General features: G+C 31.1%; 1 protein-coding gene across 2 annotated transcripts; it reads right to left on the bottom strand.

Moving 5' to 3' along the window:
• Positions 1–12,819: 12,819 nt before the first annotated feature.
• Positions 12,820–24,403, bottom strand: LOC117921601 (mini-ribonuclease 3-like). 2 transcript variants are annotated; one of them, XM_034839539.1, is made up of 7 exons: positions 24,145–24,403; positions 20,014–20,135; positions 17,139–17,228; positions 16,372–16,424; positions 15,268–15,370; positions 14,733–14,838; positions 12,820–13,134 (listed from the first exon to the last, which is right to left on the bottom strand). In XM_034839539.1, the coding sequence occupies exons 1-7, from the start codon at positions 24,359–24,361 to the stop codon at positions 13,124–13,126; spliced, it is 702 nt and encodes a 233-aa protein (XP_034695430.1). In that variant the 5' UTR covers positions 24,362–24,403; the 3' UTR covers positions 12,820–13,123. The 2 variants fall into 2 exon arrangements, with proteins under 2 accessions (XP_034695430.1, XP_034695431.1); XM_034839540.1 differs by lacking the exons at positions 12,820–13,134; positions 14,733–14,838 and adding an exon at positions 15,041–15,162.
• Between the last annotated feature and the right edge of the window lie 214 nt (positions 24,404–24,617).

Genomic DNA, 24,617 nt, shown 5'->3' with positions numbered 1-24,617 from the left:
AAAATTATTAAAAAAAATACTTTAATTTCCATGGATACTTTTACAAAAATAAAACCCATTAAATATTTTTTTTAATAAATTCCATGAGGCCCTTCACAAATATTTTTTAAAAAATGGGAATTTTGTGGCATATATTATTTTATTAATTTTTTTTGTTTCCGACAATCACATACATCCAAACAATGTGTAGATTAATTTTCCTTGGAAATATCGCCCATCACAATGTTACTAGTGTTTGATCACACCCCGAGATGGTCAAACTTCTCTTTAATTTTTTTAATTAATTATTTAATTATCATTGAATCCAATAAGATATATTTTTCATAAATTTTTGTTAAGTATAATTAGATTTAGGTTAAATTCATGTTATTTTTATAATCCATTCAATAAATAAATAATTTTAAAGTTAATCTTCATAACACGAATTTGAACTAAATTAACACATTTAATAATCACCATTGATTATTTTAATTACAACTTAAAATTATCTAAATAAATAAATAAATCAACTCAATCATAAATATGTTTAATTAAGATATTAATTATAATAACTTATAAAAAAATCTAAATCAACATGAGTTTGATCATTAAATGAGTTAAAATGAATTACATGACATGTTATTCAATAATTATGTAGTATTTTGATTTTCTTTTTTTTTTTACGCTATTATCATTTGTATCGAGTTTGAATTGTAATGAAATATCTAAACTTTGACATGACATGAACACGACCTACTAATACTAATTGTCACCCCATGATGAAACCATGGTTGGAACTCGCTATCCAAAATGTAACAATGCAATTTCCACATTCACATCTTGAGATTCAAACCTCACCAACTCAATCAAAATTTCATAATAAATGAAATTCTGCATTAATCAATAACCAATGTATATAACCATGCTCGGTTATCGGCTAAGTATAAATCATTCAACCATAATTTATAGCATCATCCGTATAACTTTTTGCATATAACCATCTATAAATACACAAGGATGATGCCATAAATTATGGCTAGATATTTATAGTCAACTTGTATAATTGGTCATTGATTAATACAAAATTTACTTCATTAGTAGATTTTGATTGAACCAATGAAGTTTGAATATCGGGATGTAAATCTACAAGATTGCGCGGATAAAATTATGTACTATTAAGGAGTGGTTAGCTTTCTTATTTTTTTGGTATCTGTTTTCAAAAACATAAAATATAAGTTAAAAATATTTTGGTTTGTAAAATAAAGTTTTATAACAATTTAAAATGTTTTATTTCAAAAATTATTTTTGGAAACACTTATCAAATATAGCGTTAACATTTATGGTAGTTTGCTCGTGGGTTATTTCCTTCTTTCAAATACCTCACATTGATGTCCTAACTTTTTTGGTGGGACAAATATTCAATGTCAGCCATTTGATTGTACTTCAATTGCCCCCTCTTCTTTTTTGTTTCTTAAATATATATAATTTCAACGAATAACCTTTTGAGATATAATATATGAAATAATTCAAATTTAAAAAAATATAAAAAAAATATCCTTATTATAATAAAAAAATTGAAAATAAATAAATAAATAAATAAATATATATATATATATATAAGTTTGATAGTGATTTTGAGATCATTCAAAAATATAAAAAATTATTTGAAATGATTCATGAACAGTCATTTAGTAGGTGAATATTTCAAAATTTTTATGCATAGTATTAAACAAATATTACTAAAAAGCAATTTTCTTGATTTTGTCCAAATATTATGTAATTTTATTTTAAATTAGTTGACAGAAAATATGTGAAAATAATTAAAATATATTTTTGAAAAACATTTTATTCTTATAACGGATGTCAAAGTATGTTTTCATATTTTTTAACACTTTCTAATCAAATATGCTTTACTTTTTTCCTAAAAACAAAAAAGTGTAAATCAAAATGCATTCTAAACTATCATTATCTTCAATTCAATTTTGAAAATAAAGAAAAAACCATTATGTTTTGATTGAAACTTATTAAAAAAAATTATAAATAATTTTTTTTAACTCGATATTTAAATTTCACAATTCTTTTTGTAATCGAGCTAAAATCTATATATTAAAATCAATACATAATTATAGTACGCATTTTTTTAATTAGTAATAGATGACCTAATTGAGTAATTGTTAACACAAACAACTTTTTTTTTAATTATTTTATTTTTGAGAAGATCGAAATATGATTTTACACATAAGACAACGAGTCCAATTATTCAAATCAAATTATTATAAAATTGTTAGAGTTAATTGAGCACCACATGTTATTTAAAGTATAAACCCTATCTTTTGTTTAATAATTAGGTGGATGAGTCTAGTTCCGAGTCACATGAAAATTTTGTTTAATAATTGGTAGTTTCGTCTTATTTTCCTATAGATTCTTCACTAAAATAATAGATCCGAAACACATTGGATATATCCAAAAGGACGATCACCAATCAAATTATGAACTTTCTCTCTCTCAATAATGCATGTTCATGAATCCATGATCAATAATTATAAATAAAAAATAATACATTAAAAACTTATTTTAAAAATGTTTTCTAAAATAAGCAAATTTTTAAAAATAAAATTATTTTTATTTTTGTTGTAAAATTATTCATATAAAATGTTTTAAAAAATTCACATTATTATTATTATTATTTTAACTTTTCAAGATTCAAAATGATCCTAGGTGGAGGATGTTTGGAGAATCTAATCAATGAGAATGTGTTGTAAAAGTAATCACCATTAAAGTAAGAATCTTTCACTTTTGGAAATCTAGTAGTTTGCTTGGCTGAAGGAGAAAGAAAAGAAAAGAAAAGAAAGGAAAATGCTTATCCAAAATGAGTTTGTTAGTTATCTTGAGAATCCCATGAACCCAAGCAAAGAAAATAATAAATAAAAAGCATGCATGCACTTCTCCTCCACTCACTAACCCCATTATGACAATCACCAAACTCCTCTCAACTTCCAAGATTTCCCACACCAAAATCATATCTACACCACCCTTTAGCCCTAGATCACCGAATTTTCTACTCCACTTAGGGCACAAACCCTAATGAGAAATTACCATTATACCCTCACAATTATTTATTTTTCTAGAATTTATTAAAGGGGGGTGCCCATTTGGCCATTTCATTTATTTTAATAAATAAATAAATAAATAAATACCCATAAAAAATTGAATGAGACCCAATAAAGAATGTGGGCTTGAGAGTCAAACAACTTAGCTGGCAAGATAATTAAAATATTAAATAATAAATAATTAAATATAATATGCAATATGGTAAATTTAATGAGAAAAGATGAAAAAAAGAAATTAATTTATGAAATTTGTTTTTATTTAATTATTTATTGTTAGGTATATATCCAAATAGTGTGGAGTCTTCAACATATGGGACACTGAGATCTTGTAAACCCATCTTTTAAGGAAGGGCAAATCAAAGGGAAATATTGTCTTTGAAGCATCAAAAGAGTGAATCTAAATTTTTTTAAAAAAATATGCAAATAATTGCATTGTTTGGTTGGAGGGAAAAAGGGAATGGAAACTTGCAAGGAAGTGGTGGTTAAAAAGATGGTAATTCTAGCCTTTAATAGGGCCCTACTTAGTGGTTTGTCCAAAATTTTTTTTAAAGGGTCATTGAGAATTGATTGATTCACAAGTTCATTCATACTAAAATTGGAAATGAAGGGTTGGATTTTCTTTTCGCTTTATGTAGCCATGTTTTTCTCTTCTCCCAAACACCCCTCAAAACATGGATTTTCGAGCTCAATCTTGACGTCTCCTAGGGTTGCGTGAAGCATTTGTTTGGCTGCTCTTTTAGGGTTTGAAACCTGCAAACATACCTATCTTCATTTCTACCCTCCCCTGAACCGTCCCTGTCTCTTGTAATTAATTTTTTTTATTAATATTTAAAATAATAATTATTAATATTTTCTAATAATAATTATAATGTGATGGGTTTTGGAGGTTTAATTCATTACCCATTTAAGATTATAAATCATTTTTCAAATAAAATGTGTTAAGAAAATAATTAATATTAATCTAAAATTTTTCAAATTAATATTAGCTTTTTGAGAATTGTGTATTTATCTTCTTTTTTTTTCTAATTGTTAAAAATTTAATATTTTAATAGTTTTTTTAAATGACCCATTTAAAAAAATTCAAAAAGAAACCGTTTTTTTAAAAAATTTGTTATTTAGAAAAAAACAGAAAAACACGTTTTACAATTAACAAATGAAAAATAATGTTTTATTTAAAAAAATAGTGTGTTTTGAATAATTATTTTTAATTGTTTTAAAATATAAGAAATAGATTTAAAAACAAGTTCTCGGAAAGATTTTTGTTTCAAAAAATATTTGAAAATGGTTTTCAAAGAACCCTTTTTTAAAACTGTTTTTAAAAAACACTTTTCCAAACATTCCTTAAATTTCAATTTCTTGTTTTTTTTTTATTTAAAAAAAAACAAAATTGACGACCCAGTGAGCTCACGATCTGTCAAACTGTTTGGAAAATGATGGACAAAAAGTCAAAAAAAAAAAAAAAAAATCTTTGCGAATTCTTCTTGGAAGACCCACAGACCAATAAAGAGTTTATATATATATAGGTTAAAAGACTGTGGGTTCACGTGGATGATTGATTATTGAATGAAGCCATGGTTTTTTGCAGTAGAAAAAGGTGGACAAAGGAAAAAAAAAGGACAGAGAAAAACATGTGGTCAAGAAAGTGGGCGTGTGATTTTAAATTCAAACTTTTCTTCAGTAAAAGCTGTGACCAATCGCTCTCATGAACCCTAAAAAATTTATTTCCCTCTGAGCTCAGGTGAACATGTGAATCCATTTTCATACGTTACGCGTTTGTCATTTTTTTCTAATACGCTTTTTATTGACTTTTTGTTTTCAATTTAATTTTTGGTTTTTTTTATTGGAAAACTTTGGATTATATTTTTAAAATACTGAAAATTAAAAAAAAAATAGTTGTTTCACAGTCTAATTCTTCGCTCCAAGTCATGAATTGAACCATATTAAAACCGAAAGCCATTATATTTCACATTATAAAAACATTTCACTTTCTTTTTCAAATAACCTTTTTTTTTTCTTACTTTTCACGTTACAAAAACATTTAACCTTCTTTTTCAAAGAACTCTTTTTTTTTTTTTTTTTCCAACCGAAAGTAACAACTTTTTTTTTTAATTGGGCCGTGGGTAATTTTTGATAATTTCAACTCCTATTCCCTTCGATCTTTTATTTGATTGGTTCAAGTTGAGTCAGCTTGACTTAGGCACTCACCCAATTCCTACAACATTTTTAGAGTTCATTTGGTAATGATTTTAAAGATGCGCTTCTAACCTTTCTAGTACTTGAAAAAAATTTATTTTTCAAGTGTTAGGAGTATGCTTCGTAGAATTAATATCAAATAAATTTTTAGAATGTGTTATTTTTAGTCTTTCTAATATTTGAAAATTTTTATTTTTCATGTATTATAAATATTAGAAATACTTTCTAAAATCACTATCAAACGCATTCTTAGAGCTCATTTGATAGTAATTATAAAAAGCACTTTTAACTTTTTTAACACTATATAAATTTTTATCTTTCAAATATTAAAAAAACTAAAAATGTTTTCTAAAATTACTATCAAATACTCTTAATATAATATGAGATGAGACCATATATTAGGGTTTTAGTTCAATAAGATATGATTGGTCTATTCCACAAGTATATAAGAATAATAAAATTTGTGGTCCGTTGTTAAGTTATAATGATAAAAATTAGAAAAATAATATATATATGATATTTTTAAATTTTTTATTATTAAAGTGTATAAAATTTTAAAATATAATATTTTAGCTTTTCTTAACATTTACTTGATTTTAGGGAAAACCAATGTAAAAATAATTTGTAGATAAGATATACCCATAATATTTTTTTTTCACATTATGTTTATTTTAGGTTTTTTGACAACATAATTATTAAAATTTGATGTAAAAAAAACATATATTTAAGCATCCCAAAATAAAGAAAATTAATCATCCATGTAAAATTTTGACAAATAATAATTAAAATTTAATATTAAAAAACTTATATTTAAGCATCCAAAATAAAGAAAATTAATTATAGATGTAAAATAAATAAATAAAATTGATATTGATGTATGAAATTCCTTTTGGTCCCATGTGCTATGCAAAAGTCAAAAGCCATTGACAAAAACCCTAGACTGTATCATTTTTCTACCATTAAATTCTCAATTATGCAACAATATGGATAATGTGAAGATTCAACAATTTTTTTTTGGAAGACGGCTAATGTTATTTATTTTTCTATAAATAATTCTCAATGATACCTCCTTTTTAAATTAAGAATTGATTTAAAAAATTATTATGAGATCTTCATTTGTTTTTTTATTTCAAGTTTGAATAAATCTAAAATTATTTAAAATATAAATAAAATCTATATAAAAATATCATTTAAAGTTTAAATTCCAATAAAAAATGAAATGTTTAAGAAAAATGTTTAAAAATAAAATTTAATCATACCCAAAAAGCTAAAATCAATTAAAACCTTAATGTAAGACTTGAAACCGACGAACACAAGGGGAGTTGATGGATGTTGTCAACTCTCCAATTTGCTAACAATCTCTCCCAACGATACCCCTGGGGTTCGAATCGTGACCTCGACTTTGATACCACTTGTAAAACCTCAAACGTTACAATCTCTCCTAAAAACAATTGTTATTAGGAAAGATGCATACCCTAACCTTATAGTGCATTCACCTAAGCGCCCATGGTGAACACAAAGGGAGTTGATGAACGCGGTCAATCCTCTGATCTGGTAACACACGTTATTACAAAAGTTATTCATATTTCTAAATTAACTTTTTCTAATTATATAAAAATTACATCATATACCACCAAATTTCTTTTTAAAAAATAAATTAATAAAATAAAATTTAAACCCAATTTTATTTTTTGATAAAACAAAATTCTTTTTAAAAGAAAAAAAATGTCCATAGTGGGTGTGAGCTTCATGCAACTTGGCCAAAGATATGACAACTTTTGTTGGGTGTACAATCACAATCACCGTACGAGTGGCTCCCAATTAATAAGCACTTTTTCGGACCAACTATCATCACTTTTACCCACAATTTCTTCGAGAACCAGCTCATTTATTCTTTCTAATCACACCTATATTTCAACATTTTATTTATTTATTAATTTATTTATTTTCCCAAATGCGAATAATTGGGCTATCTCGTGCACTGCACGTGACCCCACATCAAACAACCAAAAGCTGTGAAAAATCATGGCCATATGATGGTTGGGAATCAAGTGCCTAATTTGAAATTATAATAATTTGGAAGTTGGTTATTGGTGGGTAAAGAAAAAATGAATGAAAATGATCCAAAGATGGGAAATGGATCCATTCCCATTTCCCTTCAAGGTCAAGTTTTGTTTGGTACTAATTTTGATTAATATAATGGCTATGGGTTGTTTATAGGGATATAATTTTTTTAAAAAACTTTTCTTAGTATTTTCTTCTCTCACGTTTGTTTTTCCTATGTTTTTTTTTTTTTCGAGATGTCTCCGACTATTTCTCGTCTCTAATTATTTACCACCTAGTCGATACAAGTCATAGGTTCGGATCCTAACAATTTAAGCTTACAATTACTAAAATTCTTAAGTTACCAAAAAAAAAAAAAAAAAAAATCCATTTTGCATCATCATCACACACATTCAGCTACTAGTCTTCTCTTTACTGTTCCATTCAAAAACATCAATTTAATATCCAAAGCTCTTATCCTCTGATGACTAGGTGCCGGTGCTCATTTCCTACACGACCTTTATCCAATATTCTTGATCAATGACCCACTAGAGAGGCCCCAAATGTCACTACTACATGTCTGGGCTGCTAGAAACCCGAAAAACCCGGTGCCGGCTCGGCCACGTTGGACATGACATGGCAATGGTAGGATTAGGGTTAACCCAAGATAAGGGTTGCCACATAAGATGTAGGGCAATGGGAGAAGAAAAAAGACAATGATCCATTAAAATGGTAGTATTGGATGGTTAGGAAGAGGGGGGTTGTGTGAAGGGAGAAACCTAGAACTTATCCTTTGTGTGTGTGGATGAGTTTGCCACGTGCACCATTTGGATAGCCCCATTGCTTTCAGCCCTCTTTGATTTGGTGGGGCTCTTAAAGCCCTTTGTGTGGGTGGGTCAATTTTTGTGGCCGAGTTTCATATTTATCACAATGTGTTGCACTTTCTAGGGTCCCCTAGGGCGTTTTTTTGGTGGGTCTGTGAATACTCCAATACGTAAAATAATATTTGAAATATTTATGAATTTTTTTAAGTTTTTGACCTATTACTAACATATAATAACACTACAAGCAGTATTTTTCTTCGAAGTATTTTTAATAAAAACATTTTAAAAAACCACCTTTCAATATTTATTCAAAAACATATTATAAGTAATTTTTCAAAATTTTAAAATTATTTTTCAAATTTCACCAAACATCTTATTTTAGGCTAAATAATATAAGATTTTGAAAAAAAAAAATATTAAAAAAAATATTTTCAAATATGCAACACTTTCAAAGTAATCCAATTGAAAAATGTCATAAAAATATTTTTTTTTTGAAAAAATTGGTATTTTTGCTAAAAACCTTAATAGGATGGGGACTATGGGTATAAGTACAACCAAAAACCAATCTAAATAAACAAGACCGATCATATCAATTCAATTTTCAATCATCATAAAAGTCAATTTGATTTGAGAATTTTGAAAATTGATTTTGTTGGTTCGAATTTGGTTTCATTGTCTTATAACCAATAAAAACTAAAATGAACCAATATTCAAATACTTATACATAATAATTATTCAATATTTGATGAGTTTTTTTTTATATTCAATTTTATTAAAATAATTCATTGGTATCGGTTTCAATTAGTTTTAAAAAACAAATTAAACTAACGACCTAAATTAACCTGTATCCAACCGATCCTCTAAACCAAATAAAACCAATCTTAATCAAGTTCGGTTTCATGTAATATTTCCATCACTAAAAAGTCAATTCAATTTTAATTCAAGCATAAATTGACCATATTGATTTGACGAAGTCTTTTTCACCAAAAATCAACCAAACCACACCTTTTACACCTCTAATAGCGACCCAAATAAGCCAACCCTTTAAACTTAGAAACATTAAAAACCATACTATATATGTAATAAAATTTTTTAGGTCAAAGTTCACCTCACAACAATTAATACACAAACAACCCTAATGATGAGGACAACCCCAATGTCCACACCTACTATCATCAATGAATAAATTAGCAAGCATCAGAGTATATTGACATATTGACAAATACCTAATGCATGGCAATATTTATTGTTGATAGATCTAAGGTCAGGAGTCTACACGGCAAAGGGTTCCATGTTGTAAACAATACAACATGATGATGTCCGCAACAATAGTGTACGGTAATGAACTCATAGGCGGTGTTTTTTTTTTCCTCAATTCTAAATAGAACTTTAATGTTTAAAAATGTTAAATATTAAGACGGTTTGTTTTTGTAATATTTTATTTCTATTAAACATTAAAAGGTAAAGAAAAATCAACATGTTATTTTTTCTATTTAAAAAAACCTAAATATTTTCACTTTTTTTATTCAACAAAAAGTTTATAATAAGTCGTGAAAAAGTAGAAAAACAAACGACCTAAAGTTTAAAAACAAATTACTTTCAGTAAAAAGTTAAAAAAACAAACATTTTCGTAGTCTCCTACCAAAGTGATTGATACAAGGAAAAAATGGTTCATACAAGAATATTATAAACAAAACGATTGTTTTCATAGTTGATAATGATTCTATTGTCTCAACTCAAGTCTGTATCTTGTTTTTTCTCTTCATCACCAAGATTCCTTCCCTTACAATAATGTGGTTCCATGACAGAAGGGAGAAGATAGCTAATGAGTCATAAGTAAGGCAACAATGCATGGATTGTATTTGCATGCTAGGACCCTTCTATGGTTGGATTAAGACTAGACCAAGTATTTTTCAAACCTGTGATAGCCGGACTGTTATCTTTACTCAACATACCCGTGTCGATGTGATATAATATGACAAGTGTGTGGGTGTGGGTGTGTGTGTGGTGTGGGGATCCTTTTAGATATAATTATTTGCTTTGCATTTTCCTATTTGATTTTTTCTTTAAATAAGGATGAAAGGGAAGAAGGAGAGCTTGTTTTGATTTGAATTCTGGAGAGGTGAAGGAGGATGTCTAGACATATACCCACGGCGTGAAACCTATACTCAAACCCATATAATGTTGGTACAAATTTGTACATTTGTATCGGTGCCGAAGCCACCCGATTTTTGGCTCTGGTGCCAAAGCGACCCAGAGTGGCTCCCTAGGATTCGAACTTGGGTCCTGTAGGCACCGATACAAATGTACAAATTTGTACCAACATATAACACATGGTTTGAAACTACTGTCATAAAGAGATTCACCAATGAAACTAGGGTTAATAAACATCGTCCTACAATTTTTTATAATAGCCTTCCTTAACATGTGTTATGGTTTATAGCTGTCTATGACAAGGTTATGGCAACTTAGCAATTAAGTTTTGATTTGAACCATTTAAAGCTCTGGTCAGCTTGTCATGTCTTAAGACTATGAAATCCCACCAATCTCCCAACTAAATTGACAATTCACTAATATCACTGTCTAAAAAATCATGGTCCTAATAATTAAATCATGGGTTTTACCTAAATGTACTAGTTTGACTAATCACTATGGGATTTCTTACTTCAATCCAGAAGTACTTTTTGTTATAGCGACATTGAAGCATAAACAAGATCATCAGTAATCATAATGATACATACACTTCCACTGTTGTGAACTTAGAATAATTCAAGCGTCATATTACTATTATTTAATTAGCCCTGCCTAACACGTCTCTAAAGTCAGATACTTTCAACAAAACACACAGTAATCGCGTCCTAAGTTCAGACTAGTTCTTATAGAACACTGCTTTGAGAAGATATACAAAGGAAACAAGATAAACATCTAAAAAAAGAGCCAAGTACTTTGACCTTAATGTTGCTGGAAACAGCTTTGAACCCTAGTTTCTTCTAGTTTAGAGTTCTATATGGTAATGATATAAGGTACTAAAATATATGTTTGAACTTGTACTGAGTAATTGTCGTTATGTGTTAAGGCATGACTTAATTGACAATGAGAATAAAGCGTTAGCTCAACTACCCACTACCACCTCTTTGAGAAGTTTTGACTGCTCCATTAAACCAAATATTAATGCAACTTCTACCACCCCCATCTCACTTTTTCTCTGCCTTTCTACTGTTGGTTGAGATGGGGCACAACCCATGTTCTTAATGGTCGATGTCCCAACAATTGGTCCCTCTCTCTGTCTCTCTCTCTCTTCTCCATCTTACTCATTTCTATGGGCTTAAACCCATGTCAAGATGTGAATAATGAGATGAGCAATGGGCTAAAAACGTAAAGATTCTGTCCCTAAAAGGAGCAAAAGAGCCCCAAACCATTCACTATCACAACCATGGACCACAAGCCAAATGGGTCCAATATCATGTTTGGAAGATACCCTTTTAAACCTACTCTAAAAAAAAATACATATATAGGGCACTATCCTTCACTATATCAATCCCATACAAAGGCCTAAACATCATATTGATCCCTAAACAGTAATTATTAACACCAAAAAATGCATCATCAATGAGCTAACCACTTGTATTGTGTAGGCCATTTCACTAACTTCCATTTAATTAAGGATGAGGATGACACTTCACCTTACTCCTTATCACTGTCTATAAAGAAGACAAGCTCCATTTCTTTCCTGCAGCATCATCAGTAGTTATCCCTTTGAACATCCTCACTTTCTGAGAGCATTATGATGAGTGATTGATAATGGAAAAATGGATTGGCCTTATCAACATCCTTGTCATGCATGGAAGAGATCAGCTCAAAAGGCAATGAACTTGAGAGAATAATTGTGTGCAGTTTCACAATTTCATTTTTGCTTCTTGCTATTTCAGCTAAAACTAATGATAGAAAGGTGGTGAAACTTAGGAGTAAGTGCCAAATGACATGTAAAAAGTGAAAAACTTCAGGTCTTGCAAAGACATAAATTCCATAATTTAGAAACAAGGTTGAACTTGAAACCCAAATGCTTTGTTTGATCCCAATACAAAAGAGTAAGAGAAAGAAAATAAAATACAAATTTAATCCTAATAAATTCCTTATTTACTCTTTTTTCTGACTCCCATTACCTTTTTATATAAGAACTTTAAAATGTATAATTTTGTTACTTGAATTTTACCATGTTTCCTTCTTCTTTTTTTTTGGATAAGTGAATAATTTCACCATGTTTCCGATGACAACCAAACAGTAAAAGTTGATGTTTCTTCCACATTTTTTTTCTTCCTCTCATTTCCAAGATCCAGACTAAACCTTTTCTCTCCCCCATGATTTTCAAGATCCAAAAGGAGCCAAAAACAAAGGAAATGACCATCCTAGAGCCATGCAGGAAAAGAGTGGAAAAGGTTCTCTTACGATCTTATCCATCTTATCCTATGGACATACATGCTACATACTCAACAAAGACTCTCAATGAGAGCCATATACTAACCTTTTGGTCTGGTTGGGCCTACATGATCCATTAGAACATCTCATATGTTTGCACCTTTTTCTGACTGCATGTGGGATTTTGTTTTGAGCTATCGAGCCTAATTTGTTTTTTGTACCACGCAATCTTTAAGAATCTTATAGACACGATATAAATGAGAAAAATCTTTTGTAGTTTCTAAAGACTTCTTACAAAAAGACATTGGTGAACCTCAACTATCACTATTCAATTTCAGATTCACTGTTAAAACAGACCCAAAGCTTCTAAGCAGAAGCATAGATACAGAATATTTACCAAAATTTCAATTTTGTCAGTGCAAAATTGCCATTAATTGCAGATAGATACCTTCATTTTTATAGGTGATAAGGACATCTTTGAAGGATAAAAGGACATGGTAAGATACTGTGTGTGTGGTCACCCTGAAGATGGTATCAACTTCATGAGCCTCTTCTGAATTAGCTGCCAGCTGCAGAAACAATTGGAGATAATGAATATATACCATTGGACTTTCAAATTAAATTTTAAAGCAGTTTACTGCATAGCCACAGGTCAATACATCTCTTTACAAACAATGCACAACATGGATAGAAGGTGGTGAATGTAGTGACCCAAAATGCTTTGTACTAAGAGCTATTTTGGTAAGTTTCCAAGACAACATGAAAAAGGCTCAAAAGGACAGATTTGCTAGCATGGGACCCATGCAGCTGATCCCAAAAAAGTTGGGCCAAAGCATGAATGATAATAGTGGAGACAATGATTTATTGAATCAAAGCTAAGAAAGTGGAAAATAGGAGCGTAAGTTGGTTCAGAATATAGACAGATGATTGGCATTCTCAGAACTAAGAGGTGAGACCCGATTCAGTCTTTCAGAGCACATAATAGGATTAACTCCACATTAGGGTTTGTCAGAGCCAAGTTGAAACACAAGAGCAGAATGACAGTTCCAACAAGGCTCTGTTTGATTTCTTTGTGAAGAACTTTAAAATTAAGATTTTCTTTTCTTGTTCTTGAAAGGGTCTAAAGATTATTCAATGATATGGGTTTTAGGACTCGAGGATTATGAAGAAAATGATCCTTCTGAATTTTTCAAGAGCTACATTTATGTCCAAAGCTGGTCACAGTAAGATTTAGGGAGCTTTAATATGGAGGTGTTGCAATCACAAACCAGTTAAACAGGAAACATGTGCATGCTTGCCCAGGAGGGGTTTTCAATGAGTTTATTTTACATCACACTGTAGTATGATGTCAAGCGATCAGAATTTCAAATTCATTTAGTGGGAGGGAACAAAAAGAAAAGAAAAAAAAAAAAAAAAGCTTGCGTCAAATTTTATTTTGTACCGGACTGCTGTCCCATATCCAGCAATCAGATTGTCACATGTAATCCATGGAGATGAAGAAGAAAAAAGACGAGGCTGTCATTGGGTTCATCAGACTGCAGTATCATATTGAGCAATGGAGCAAAAGATGATATCATTGCACCAAGTAACAGGACTAATTAACCACCATAAAAAGGGAAAATAGCAAGTGCTGCATCAAATAGTCAGACTATAATAAAAGAAGAAAAAGAAAGCACACAAGATTCTCTCACAGAAGAATTCTGATTTTAGCTTATAAGCCAGAAACCATCAGGTTATACATCATCAGCAGTGCTTTAGAACACATTTTACAGCTGACAGATGCAGGAATGGAACCAAAAGGATTAGCAAAAAGGCATAGAATAAGTGAAACAATGCTCTACAAATGCATTTTAATAACACGAGTTTCTTTTTACTTAAATAAGACGATGATGTATCAACCCTAGCATGCCTTTTATGTAAAATGGATCACTTGCCTTGCATCTTATTATAACGTCATATATAGAATTTAAAAGTCTTAATGTCATATTATAATGAAAAAAATGAAGCCCAGGTTTTCACTAAACTCATTACATAAATGCATGGGCATAAAAAGGGTAGGACGTCAAGGGTATGGTGCAGCAAGTTCAGTTCAGATATGTAGGATGCTCAATGTTAATTAAACAGTAAACTTAAAGTACACCCTAAACATATGTTAAGGTCAACTTACTATCTGTTTCCTGCAAGCCCAACTGGGTAGAAGCATCAGTTGAGAATCCCAACTTACGCATCACCTCCTCCAAACGATTCACATCTGTCAGGTAAAGATAACCCACCTGCAAAATATTACCATCACTTGGATAGTTACACCAGTCCAATAACATTTTTCTTTATAGTGTCTCACCAGTTCTTCCGAGGATGTTCAAGTGAAAATTTGGCTACTAAATCAATTAAGCAAGTGCTTACCAATAAATGGTTCCACCGAACAGCTCAAGTCACAGTACATCAAAAAATAGTATACCTAACTCTGTAACTTTATATGCAAAGTTTTCCTGTGAAACCTTGATGAGTTATCATGCAAATGCCTCATGTATCTCAACACAGCCGATTTGTTGAAGACAATACTATTTAGTAGTTATCCTCATTTCAGTGCTAATAAACTATATAAAGTGGACAAATAATGAACCCAAGTTTAATCAAATGCATTTCCTAGTATACTAGTAAACTAAAAGCCCAAGAAAACCAACAGGTACAAGGACACTGACCAGTGTTTCCAGTGAAGATGCTCTGTTATAAACTGCAACACCAGCACGTTTTTTTGTCCGTGTTTTAGCTGAACCAATATTTTTTCCCCATCGGAGAACATCCCTGTGGAGATATTCATCAGATAACATGAACGAATAGCAACTTCAAGTGAAGAAAATGCCACTGTAATTTTACCAATAATTTCATAAAGCTGTGAGTCCCACCAAATACCTATGGAAGTTCTTAATGTAACAGAGGAAGTAAATCACAAACTTTGTCATAGTTTCAGATATTGTAGGTGGGTTAAAGGCAACTGAAAGAAATAAATTTTTGAAGGATGGAATCAAATTATGCTCTTTCAGTTATGAGGACTTTAAGTGTTTGTAATACAGAAGTCAAGAAGCTAAACAACACAATTATCATCATAAAAACATCAATCTTCATTTCCCACAGCTATAAAGATTTCTCAGATGGGTTTTGTGTGAAAACTCCTTCACAACATCAAGCTTAAAGTATTTCCCAGCCAAAGAAACAAGTTACCATAGATTAGGCACCATGAAAGGTCATTATGCATGAATACCTCCCTTACTCCCTCTCTTAAATCAACATCCAAGGTAGCAAGGCAATGCTGTATTACCAACTCCTGACCAGTGGAAGTTTTAAGAAAGGACCCAAGTGTGTGGATGGGAAGGAGTTTGCTCTGCATGCATGATTGGCAGCCATAAAAATTAAGCCCATTCCCAAGTCCAAGAATCTCTATCTTTCCACAGGTTATTTTAAATCCTGGACCATTTTTAACAAATCTCATGGTGTAGCATAAAAAACAAACTTGGCGGAAAGTGGCTCACAGAATTATAAAATGTTATGCAGCAATGGAAGACACGAGAACAATGGTGCTTCCCTGTGGATCGGAGCCCAAGTAAAGTCCATGGTTCCCTGCTTTCTTTGATTTCACCATATGAAAAGAGTAATTTTTCTCCTTTTTTTTTTCTTTTTTCTTTTTTCTTTTTAAATGTCGTTAGGGTTAGCTCATGTTCAATTCTTCTGAAACTAAAGATTCATTATACCTTAATCATGTCAGTAAAGAAAAAAAATGTAGAGAAATCATAAAATTTTATACCAACCTTTCCTCTTCTGATAAGTAATAATCATCAAGAAGTTTCTGCAGGAATGCATCCTGAAATGCAGCAAACACAAATATTGGAAATTTTTTCATAGCTAATGATGAAGAGGAAAGTTATTTATAATCTTCTTGTTATCCAGACAATTGCAACTGAAACAGGATTCCCATAAACACTAATAGATAGTCCTTAAAAAAAATATAAATATTTTTTTTTTATCAGAAAAAATAGAGAATATGAAAAACTATAAAATGTGAAAGATTTCTCTAGGACAGAAAAAGCAATCAACTTTAAAACACTTACCATAAACCCATATACAAAATTAATGCCATAAGCTGGAAATTCACCTGACTGAGCATTAACTTGTAGGGGAGAGTATCAAAATATAGGCTTACACAGGGAAGATAAATATTAAGAGACGAAAAATAAGGCACTAGAGAGAGACAAATATAGTAAAGGGAAAGAGAGAGAGTGTGTGTGTGTGAGAGAGAGAGAGAGACAGAGACAGAGACAGAAAAGTAGAAATTAACTTTAGAACCCACTAGAGAAGACACAAATTATAACACTTCATTAGTGAGGCCACTATTTAGGGCCCCAACCAATTTCTAAAGAACTCCTACTACTAAATTGTTCAAGTTCAAAAGAAAAACTATAATTACATTAGCAATAAGCAAAATCAAGGCAGAGATAATTATAGGACAGAAAAACCCTTATAGAACACTATATTGTGAATTAACTCAATATCCACGTAAGGCAAGAATATATCATACTTGTGCTTCACAACGAACTACTGCCATCACACGGTCATTGTATTCTTCCATATTCAGTGGAGGAAACAAAAAGTGTCTGCGAGCATATAGCTGCAAGTTTTAAGAAACAACAGGTGTGAGATGAGTAGGAATACAGAACTTCAGGAAAAGAGCAACACAGCAACACTTTAGCAAGTATATTTATATTTTATATAAATGTACTTGCTTCCTGAGAAAATGATAAGAGAGAAAGGAGGAGAATTTGTTCTCTAAAGAGGGCATTCATAGGCAGAGACTAGTGAGATCCTTCAACCTGTAAGTTTATATATTTTTACCCTTAAAGTGATCAGTACAGATCTCAGTGTCTTACTTTTCAGTCACCATTATTTTATAAATACCAATTATTTTTATGAAAATGTAATTGCCCATTTTATTGGACAACTCCATGTAATCACCTTCCTGTTTTATTCACACATCTATTAGCACCTCGTAACCAGTATAATCTGCTTTTAAGTTTTGGTAATTTACATTGTTATATTCTACAATTTTTATTGTATCCATCTCAAATATAAGATGGTTTTTCCAATAACTAGAGATTTCTAGGCCTTCAGAGCCATATGCCCCATGGTAGGAACACTGCCCTTTCTATGGCATCACTATAAATTCCTGCAACAATTTTTCATCCATTATAATTTCACCCAACAATGCATCTATATTTTACTTGTTGAACTACTAATTTTCCTAAAGGTTTAAACTGTTAAAATTTGGGCTCATAGTGTATATCATGCTCTAAAACCCCCCTCATGTGAGGCCCTGTACCTGCTGTGGGAGGCAGATCACAATGGCAACAAACAAATCACACTTTTTGTGATCCCAATAATTAAATTGATGGGAGGAGGATATGAACCTAAATCCTCTAATTAATCAGAGATAGTGATCACAACAAGTAGATAAATAAATTGAACTTGAACCTGAGACCTCCATTTAATTAGAGCTTTTCTTTTTTTTGATAGGTAAATAAATTTCATATATAAAAGAGACACCAAAAAGACGACTCAAGGTATACAATACCTATACACCCACCTCCAAAAAGGCCTAAACAAACATAGATGGCCCAAAAGACAACCCTATTTAGAGCCCAACCAATCGATAAAATTAGCTATAGTTAGAGGGCAATCAACTATGAACAACTTAGTCTCAGACCAAAAAGAAAGAATAAAAGAGTATTTCAATCTCTGTATTGACAACATATCATCCATTTAATTAGAGCTTTGATACTTCAACATAGCTCGAATACCATGTTGGACTAGATATCCACACATGGAGAGACAAACAAGACAGCATCCTTTGGGCATAGATGTGGGTTTAATAAATTAGAGAAATAAACACACAGTACGGTTTGAACACATGATCTCTTGCTAAGGAGAGGCCTTGATACCCTATTGAATTATCAATTTTCCTAAAATCTTAATCTGTTAGAATTTGTACCCACAATATATATCATTCTCCAACATTACTAAACTCTAGTTGAATAGGAAGTAATTCTTAATCTTACTTCATGTGTACTACCTTTTGAAAATCCAATTTTTTTCCTTCCATTGACACATTCTCCCCAGCCACAAAGTCATGTGGGAACTTTATGTCCTTTATGGGGATCAACATGAGCAAGATGTCAATCCCTAATGAGACAACACCAAAAGATTTCTTACCTTGGGAAATTCCCCTATCTTGCATATCGAGATTTTTTTACAACTAATAATTTTGTTTTAACAGAAGAAGGCTAATGCCAAAGAATGCATGAAGCGTGCTAAGGCAGAAGGCCAATAATGCTCTAGACCACAATATACAGCACCTGAATAATTAACAGATGACACTCCTACAAAATCCTTTTTTTTTTTTTTTTGATAAGCATACAAGATAGATACACCCACCCCAACCCAGCTGGAAAAAAAACAGCTGTCAAAAAGGAGGTACAAAAAATATCCCCACCCTCAACGAGAGCCCAATTGATCAATGAAACCAATTAACATCAAAAGACCATCTTTTATGAACAACTTTGTCTACAACCAAAGAAAACAAACAAAAGAACTTTTAAGTCTTTGGATGGAAAGCGCATCATCTTCAAACACATTCCTTGCCTTCCAAACCGTCCAAAAAATAGATAAGGGATCTGCTCTCCACACTTCCCTTCTCTTCTTTCCCACAGAGGATCCATCCTAGTCTAAAAGTGTTGCCCTAACTGAAGAAGGCAGCACCCACTGCACCCCAAGGAGACACTCCTACAAAATCCTTAAGTACAAGGTATGCAAATAAACAAACTAATCAGAAAATATATATATATATATATATATATATATATATATATATATATGCAAATAAACAAGGATCTAAGTAAGACCTCTTTGAGTTGAATAAAAGGGATCTCTATGTCCTAAATATGCTCCTCCTCTATACGAAGTCATGGGTTTTGACTGGGGGATGCAAATGGTTCAATTATGATCGGGAACTTGCTCTTTACCAACTGGATGTGAATGCATAGAGCATTTTCAATCTCCATTCATGTTGGAACAGTCATTATGGGCTTTAGATTTTCTAAGGTACTGAGAATATGATAATCACAAGATTGCATTTCTTAGTGCAGCTTGTACACCCATCAACCCCAAGAAGTTATGCAGTATTTATTATTTATACTCTTCTATGAGAAATCTTTACTGTATCAGATATTAAACAAAATCCCGAGTTTGTAAAGTTCATAGAAACACAGCTTCCTCATAACTACACATGCAATACAAGTTTTATGGAACTTGGAAGGTAATTTCGGCACAAAGTAGTCCAATGGATTAATTTTAAACAGTGATAAAAGTAGCAATAGTTTTAAGTAAAATTCAATGCTCACCTCAAATATGCAATCTCCAATATATGCCAATGATGCTGCATTGTATACTGAACGAGGCTTCTTCACTTTTGGTGGACTTGGCAACCATATATCATAACCCATATATGATTTATCCGATTTAACTATTTCCCATACAAATTAAAACATAAAAAATAAGCCATTACAATAACCTCCATAATTCCATTTGTAAGAAAATAAAGGAAAATAACTAGCTTTCTGATAACATTTGGAATCTTATTTTGCTTTTGTTCCCACATACAAAAATACAAACTTTAAAACAAGCCAAGCCAGATGGTTAAATTGGACTTGGTTTAGAGGAGGATTTTGTTTTTCTAGCTGCAAATAGTAGTAAATCTAAGTGCAAGTTGGTCCCAAGTTTCAGGACATGTTTGTACTCTTGGAAATACATTTTATGGAATTTCAGAAATGGAAAAGCCAGAGTTTTGGAGAACAAGCTCATTCATGAATGAAAACTGCTTTTTTTATTTTTTTCAAAGAATGGAAATAATGAAAAGGATGCAAAAACTGCATTTGATAGTCCATTTTCAATCAAACTGGATCACACAATCAAATTATTGTCTTTCACATTTTCAAGAACGATCCTTGTGATGATCTGAGTAGATTTGGTCTACTTTGGGCCTATAAGCCTTCATAGCTTTAAAATGAAACTACACATACCTAGATTGCCTTTTATAATGGTCAAAAACCTCTTCACCTCCCATACAAACAAGGTGTTCTCATCATAGCCTATGGATGGAAGTTCACACTTTTTTTTATTTTTTTTTATTTTATAGGAAAACAAGAATATTACTAAATTCCTATTTTTAAAAAAGCGCACAATAGTACACAAAGATGCCAAAACAATAATTATGGTTCCATATCGTAGTATTGATCATTGAATCAGGAGCTTCCAAGGCACATTGGTCTCAACATCTCAAATTAGTATCAGGAAATACACAAATGTACTAGTTTAAAAGATGAAAAAATTCTAAAACAGTCATGAAAATAATAAGAAAAATAAATACAATTAGATAGACCAAAAAAATAATAATAAAATAAACTTCTATTATATGTAATATTGTTTAAATAGTGATTAAAGGACCAATTGTATTGGCTTATGATAATATTAAGAATTAAAAAATTTATTGATTAAATGTAATATATGTTATTTTTCCCTATTTGAAATACTATAAGCTTAATTATGATACAAATTAGTTGATTAGGATGTATAAAGAAATAAACATACTTAAGATTGAATAATTTGATAATAGTAATACAATTCAAGTAAGATGATACTTATATTTAATATATCATAATTAATTCAGATAATATTTACTAAGCATTTATCTAAGTGTTTTGGAAGTTGTTTATTTACATGTAACTATATTAAATTCTATTATTACGTAATTTTAATGATTAATTAAAATATAATAAAAATTATAGAATATTCTAACAATAAATATATAAATACATTAAATATACGTTAAAAATATTACTATTTGATTTTATTATATTGAATTATATGTTATATATTTATATAATTTAAATTTAAATATAATTATCAAAACCTTTTTTCCTAAATTCCCAATTGAACATGATTTCAATTCATTAAATATGGATAGATGGTTATAAAATAAGAATAAAGCACTAACAAAAATGACACCATTTAGTGCTTTGCTAAAATTTCCAGTCCCCAAATGGAAAGCAGAAGAGGTAGAGGAATTCTCAAATCTCGGCATTACAGTAACCATGAATGGGAGATCAAGAATCAAGATGTTATCAAAGATCAACTACCAGTGAAGAAAGCCAATTCAAACTCCAACCACAAGGTTTGTGGGCTTGAAGCCATAGCCTCAGAGCATCTTATGGAAGAACTGAACGGTAAAGAAGAGGTGAGTCACGGGTCACTACCAAAATCCTCATTTCAACACAATGAAGGAGCACATGTTCAGCTCCTCAACCTTAAAAATATTATATTTATTCGTTAAATTCCACATATTTTAACTAAGCATTAGCTTTAATATAATTTATAATGACCTATGTAAATATCTACTTAGGGATCGCCGGTCCACATGACTCTAAAATGCATCTACACGTACCAAATGAATCACCCCCTATAAGGATTAGAAACTTCTCCCCCAGGTAATGCCATGTAACACTTCTTTCAAATTCCAACCAATGATGGCAGGGCTTGAAGCACAATCAAGCACAAACAAGGTAAGGACCATGCTACTAGGTTGTACAATTTTCTTTTTAGTGATATCCAATGTTACTTAGGGAAAGAAGTTCTTTATAAAAGATAACCCATCTAGTATGCATAGATACATTCCAAAGTTGTGAGAGTTATGGACCTCAAAAAACATCTACATTAATTGTTATTACATGCTATTATCTCACGTAGCTTAGTGAAGAAGTTTTTTACCCTTGTAAGGGGATGACTCATCTAGTATGTGTAAATACATTACAAAGTTGTGAGAGCCAATAGCCCCAAAGTGAATAATATAGACCAATATCCCACATTATTGAGGAGAAAAAATTCTTAACCCTTATAGGGAACAACTCATCTATTATGTGAGATAAATTTTAAAGTTGAGAGAGTCAATGGCCAAAGTGGAAAATGTCCATAAGGGTCATTATGGTATCAAAGTCACCCCAGCTGGAAATATATGGAGTTTGACTAGCCATTGATCCCATGGGCTAGATTGATGACGTTTGTCTGCATTTAAAGTCATAAAGACCAATTGGTCTATTGGCCAATGGATGATATCATAATCAATCCCCAACTAGAAATGTGTGAAGTTTTGCCGCCCATTTTAAAGTCATGAGACTTAAACATTGTGGACTGTGCTAAGGATTTTGTGTCTACATTTGAAAACCAATAGAGCAAATGAGCTCAAAGTAGACAATATCTATAAAGATCATTACAAATAATATAGAGTCAATCCCTAGCCAAAAATCTGCCAAGTATGGCCACTCATTGAATGTGATATCACATATCACTTGGGGAGAACTTTCTGACCCTTATAAAACATGACTCATCTGATACACTTTCTTTCTTTTGAATCCAAATTCAATCAAGTAGAACCTTAAGTTCTATTATTCTATTTTGTCAAACTAGTTAGCGTATCAGAATAAATAAAAATCAGAAAATTTGAGTTTCCATTAGTGACATGGTATCTAATTTTAGAAATAATCAAAGGTTGCAAATAGTTTTTTATTTTTTATTTTTCATTTTTTTTTACCTATATTCCTTATTACTAATAGAAGTGTGGATTCTTCCTTTACCAAGGTTAGGCAAAGGCAAACAAAAAAATTTTTGTTGGTTCCTTATGCATGCATATATAACTCAACCATGGCCAATATAGATTATTGGTATAGAGTCTTGCATCTTCCTAGGTCCATCGTGAATCCCCGTTTTTACTAAGAATCCCCTCCTACATCAGATTTTAACAAGTCTTTTTGAAGATATGGGAGAAGTTTCTGACCATTATAAAGTGTCTCATATGGTATGTGCAAACATTTTTTAAAACCATCAGGCGTAAAATATATACACAATCCCACTCATTACAATCCTATTTAATAATTGAAATAAATCCAAAAATCAGCATTCAAGCAGAAATGAAAACAATGTAGGTGTCTTCAAAATTTTTTCTAGCTTATTAAACTACTTATATTTTAATACTGAAAAGTGATCAATTTTTAAAAGACTTGATCCATAACAATTTCCAAACCCTATTCATCTTTTTTATCTTCAAAACACAAACCAGTTCGACTCATACCAAACACCACAGTCAAGTTGAACATTTCTATTTTTCAGAAAACCGTTTCATTACTCAATGGATTTATCCCCTTTCAAGCAACACCACAATACAAAATTGGAAAAGGAAAAAAAGAACCCACAAAAACATCCGTTTGTGAGAGAAATTCATTGAGACAATTTCACAATCCACGGCCATTGCATCATCCCAACTTCCAAAAAACACAAAAGAAAACACCACTTCAAACAAACCAAACTAAATACAGCCCATTCCTCAAACCTCCAATTTTTCTTCTTCTACCCTATTTTCCCAACAACCAAACAAAACCCAGAAAACATCAGACAACAGGTCAAAGAAAAAAGACAAGTAGTACCTTGACTGGAGTTCTGAATGTCGCGTCTAAGGAGCTCCGCAACAGGGACAACCGTACCAGTGGGTGAGGCAACTAGAGTGACAGGGGATGGGTTTAAGGGGGGTTTAGGAGAAATGAGGGTTTTGGGTTTTCTTCTGTTGTGGGGATTGTAAGGAAGTCTTGGCAGTGTATCCCATGAAGCTCTCACACTCAGTGAAGCCATTCCTACACCAGCCATGGCTGTAGCGGGTATCTTCGCCTTTTACCAATGATATCTTCCTCCACCGTTTTCTTCCTTGGATTTGGATTTATATAATATATAAGAAGAAAGAAAATATTCCATAACCTGTTTTTAAAAAATATTTCCAGTGTTCTTTTTAATAATTTAAAAATAATTTTTTATTATGCCATTCGGATAATCATTTATAAAGTGTTTCCAAAAAATATACTATAAAAATAATTTTTTAAATTTAAAAAGTGTTTTCTAAATTTTA

The sequence above is a fragment of the Vitis riparia genome, chromosome 9 (assembly GCF_004353265.1).
Source record: "Vitis riparia cultivar Riparia Gloire de Montpellier isolate 1030 chromosome 9, EGFV_Vit.rip_1.0, whole genome shotgun sequence".
NCBI classification, from domain to species: Eukaryota; Viridiplantae; Streptophyta; class Magnoliopsida; order Vitales; family Vitaceae; genus Vitis; species Vitis riparia.
Note: the sequence above shows the minus strand (reverse complement) of the source record. Positions and strands in the feature narration are given on the sequence as shown.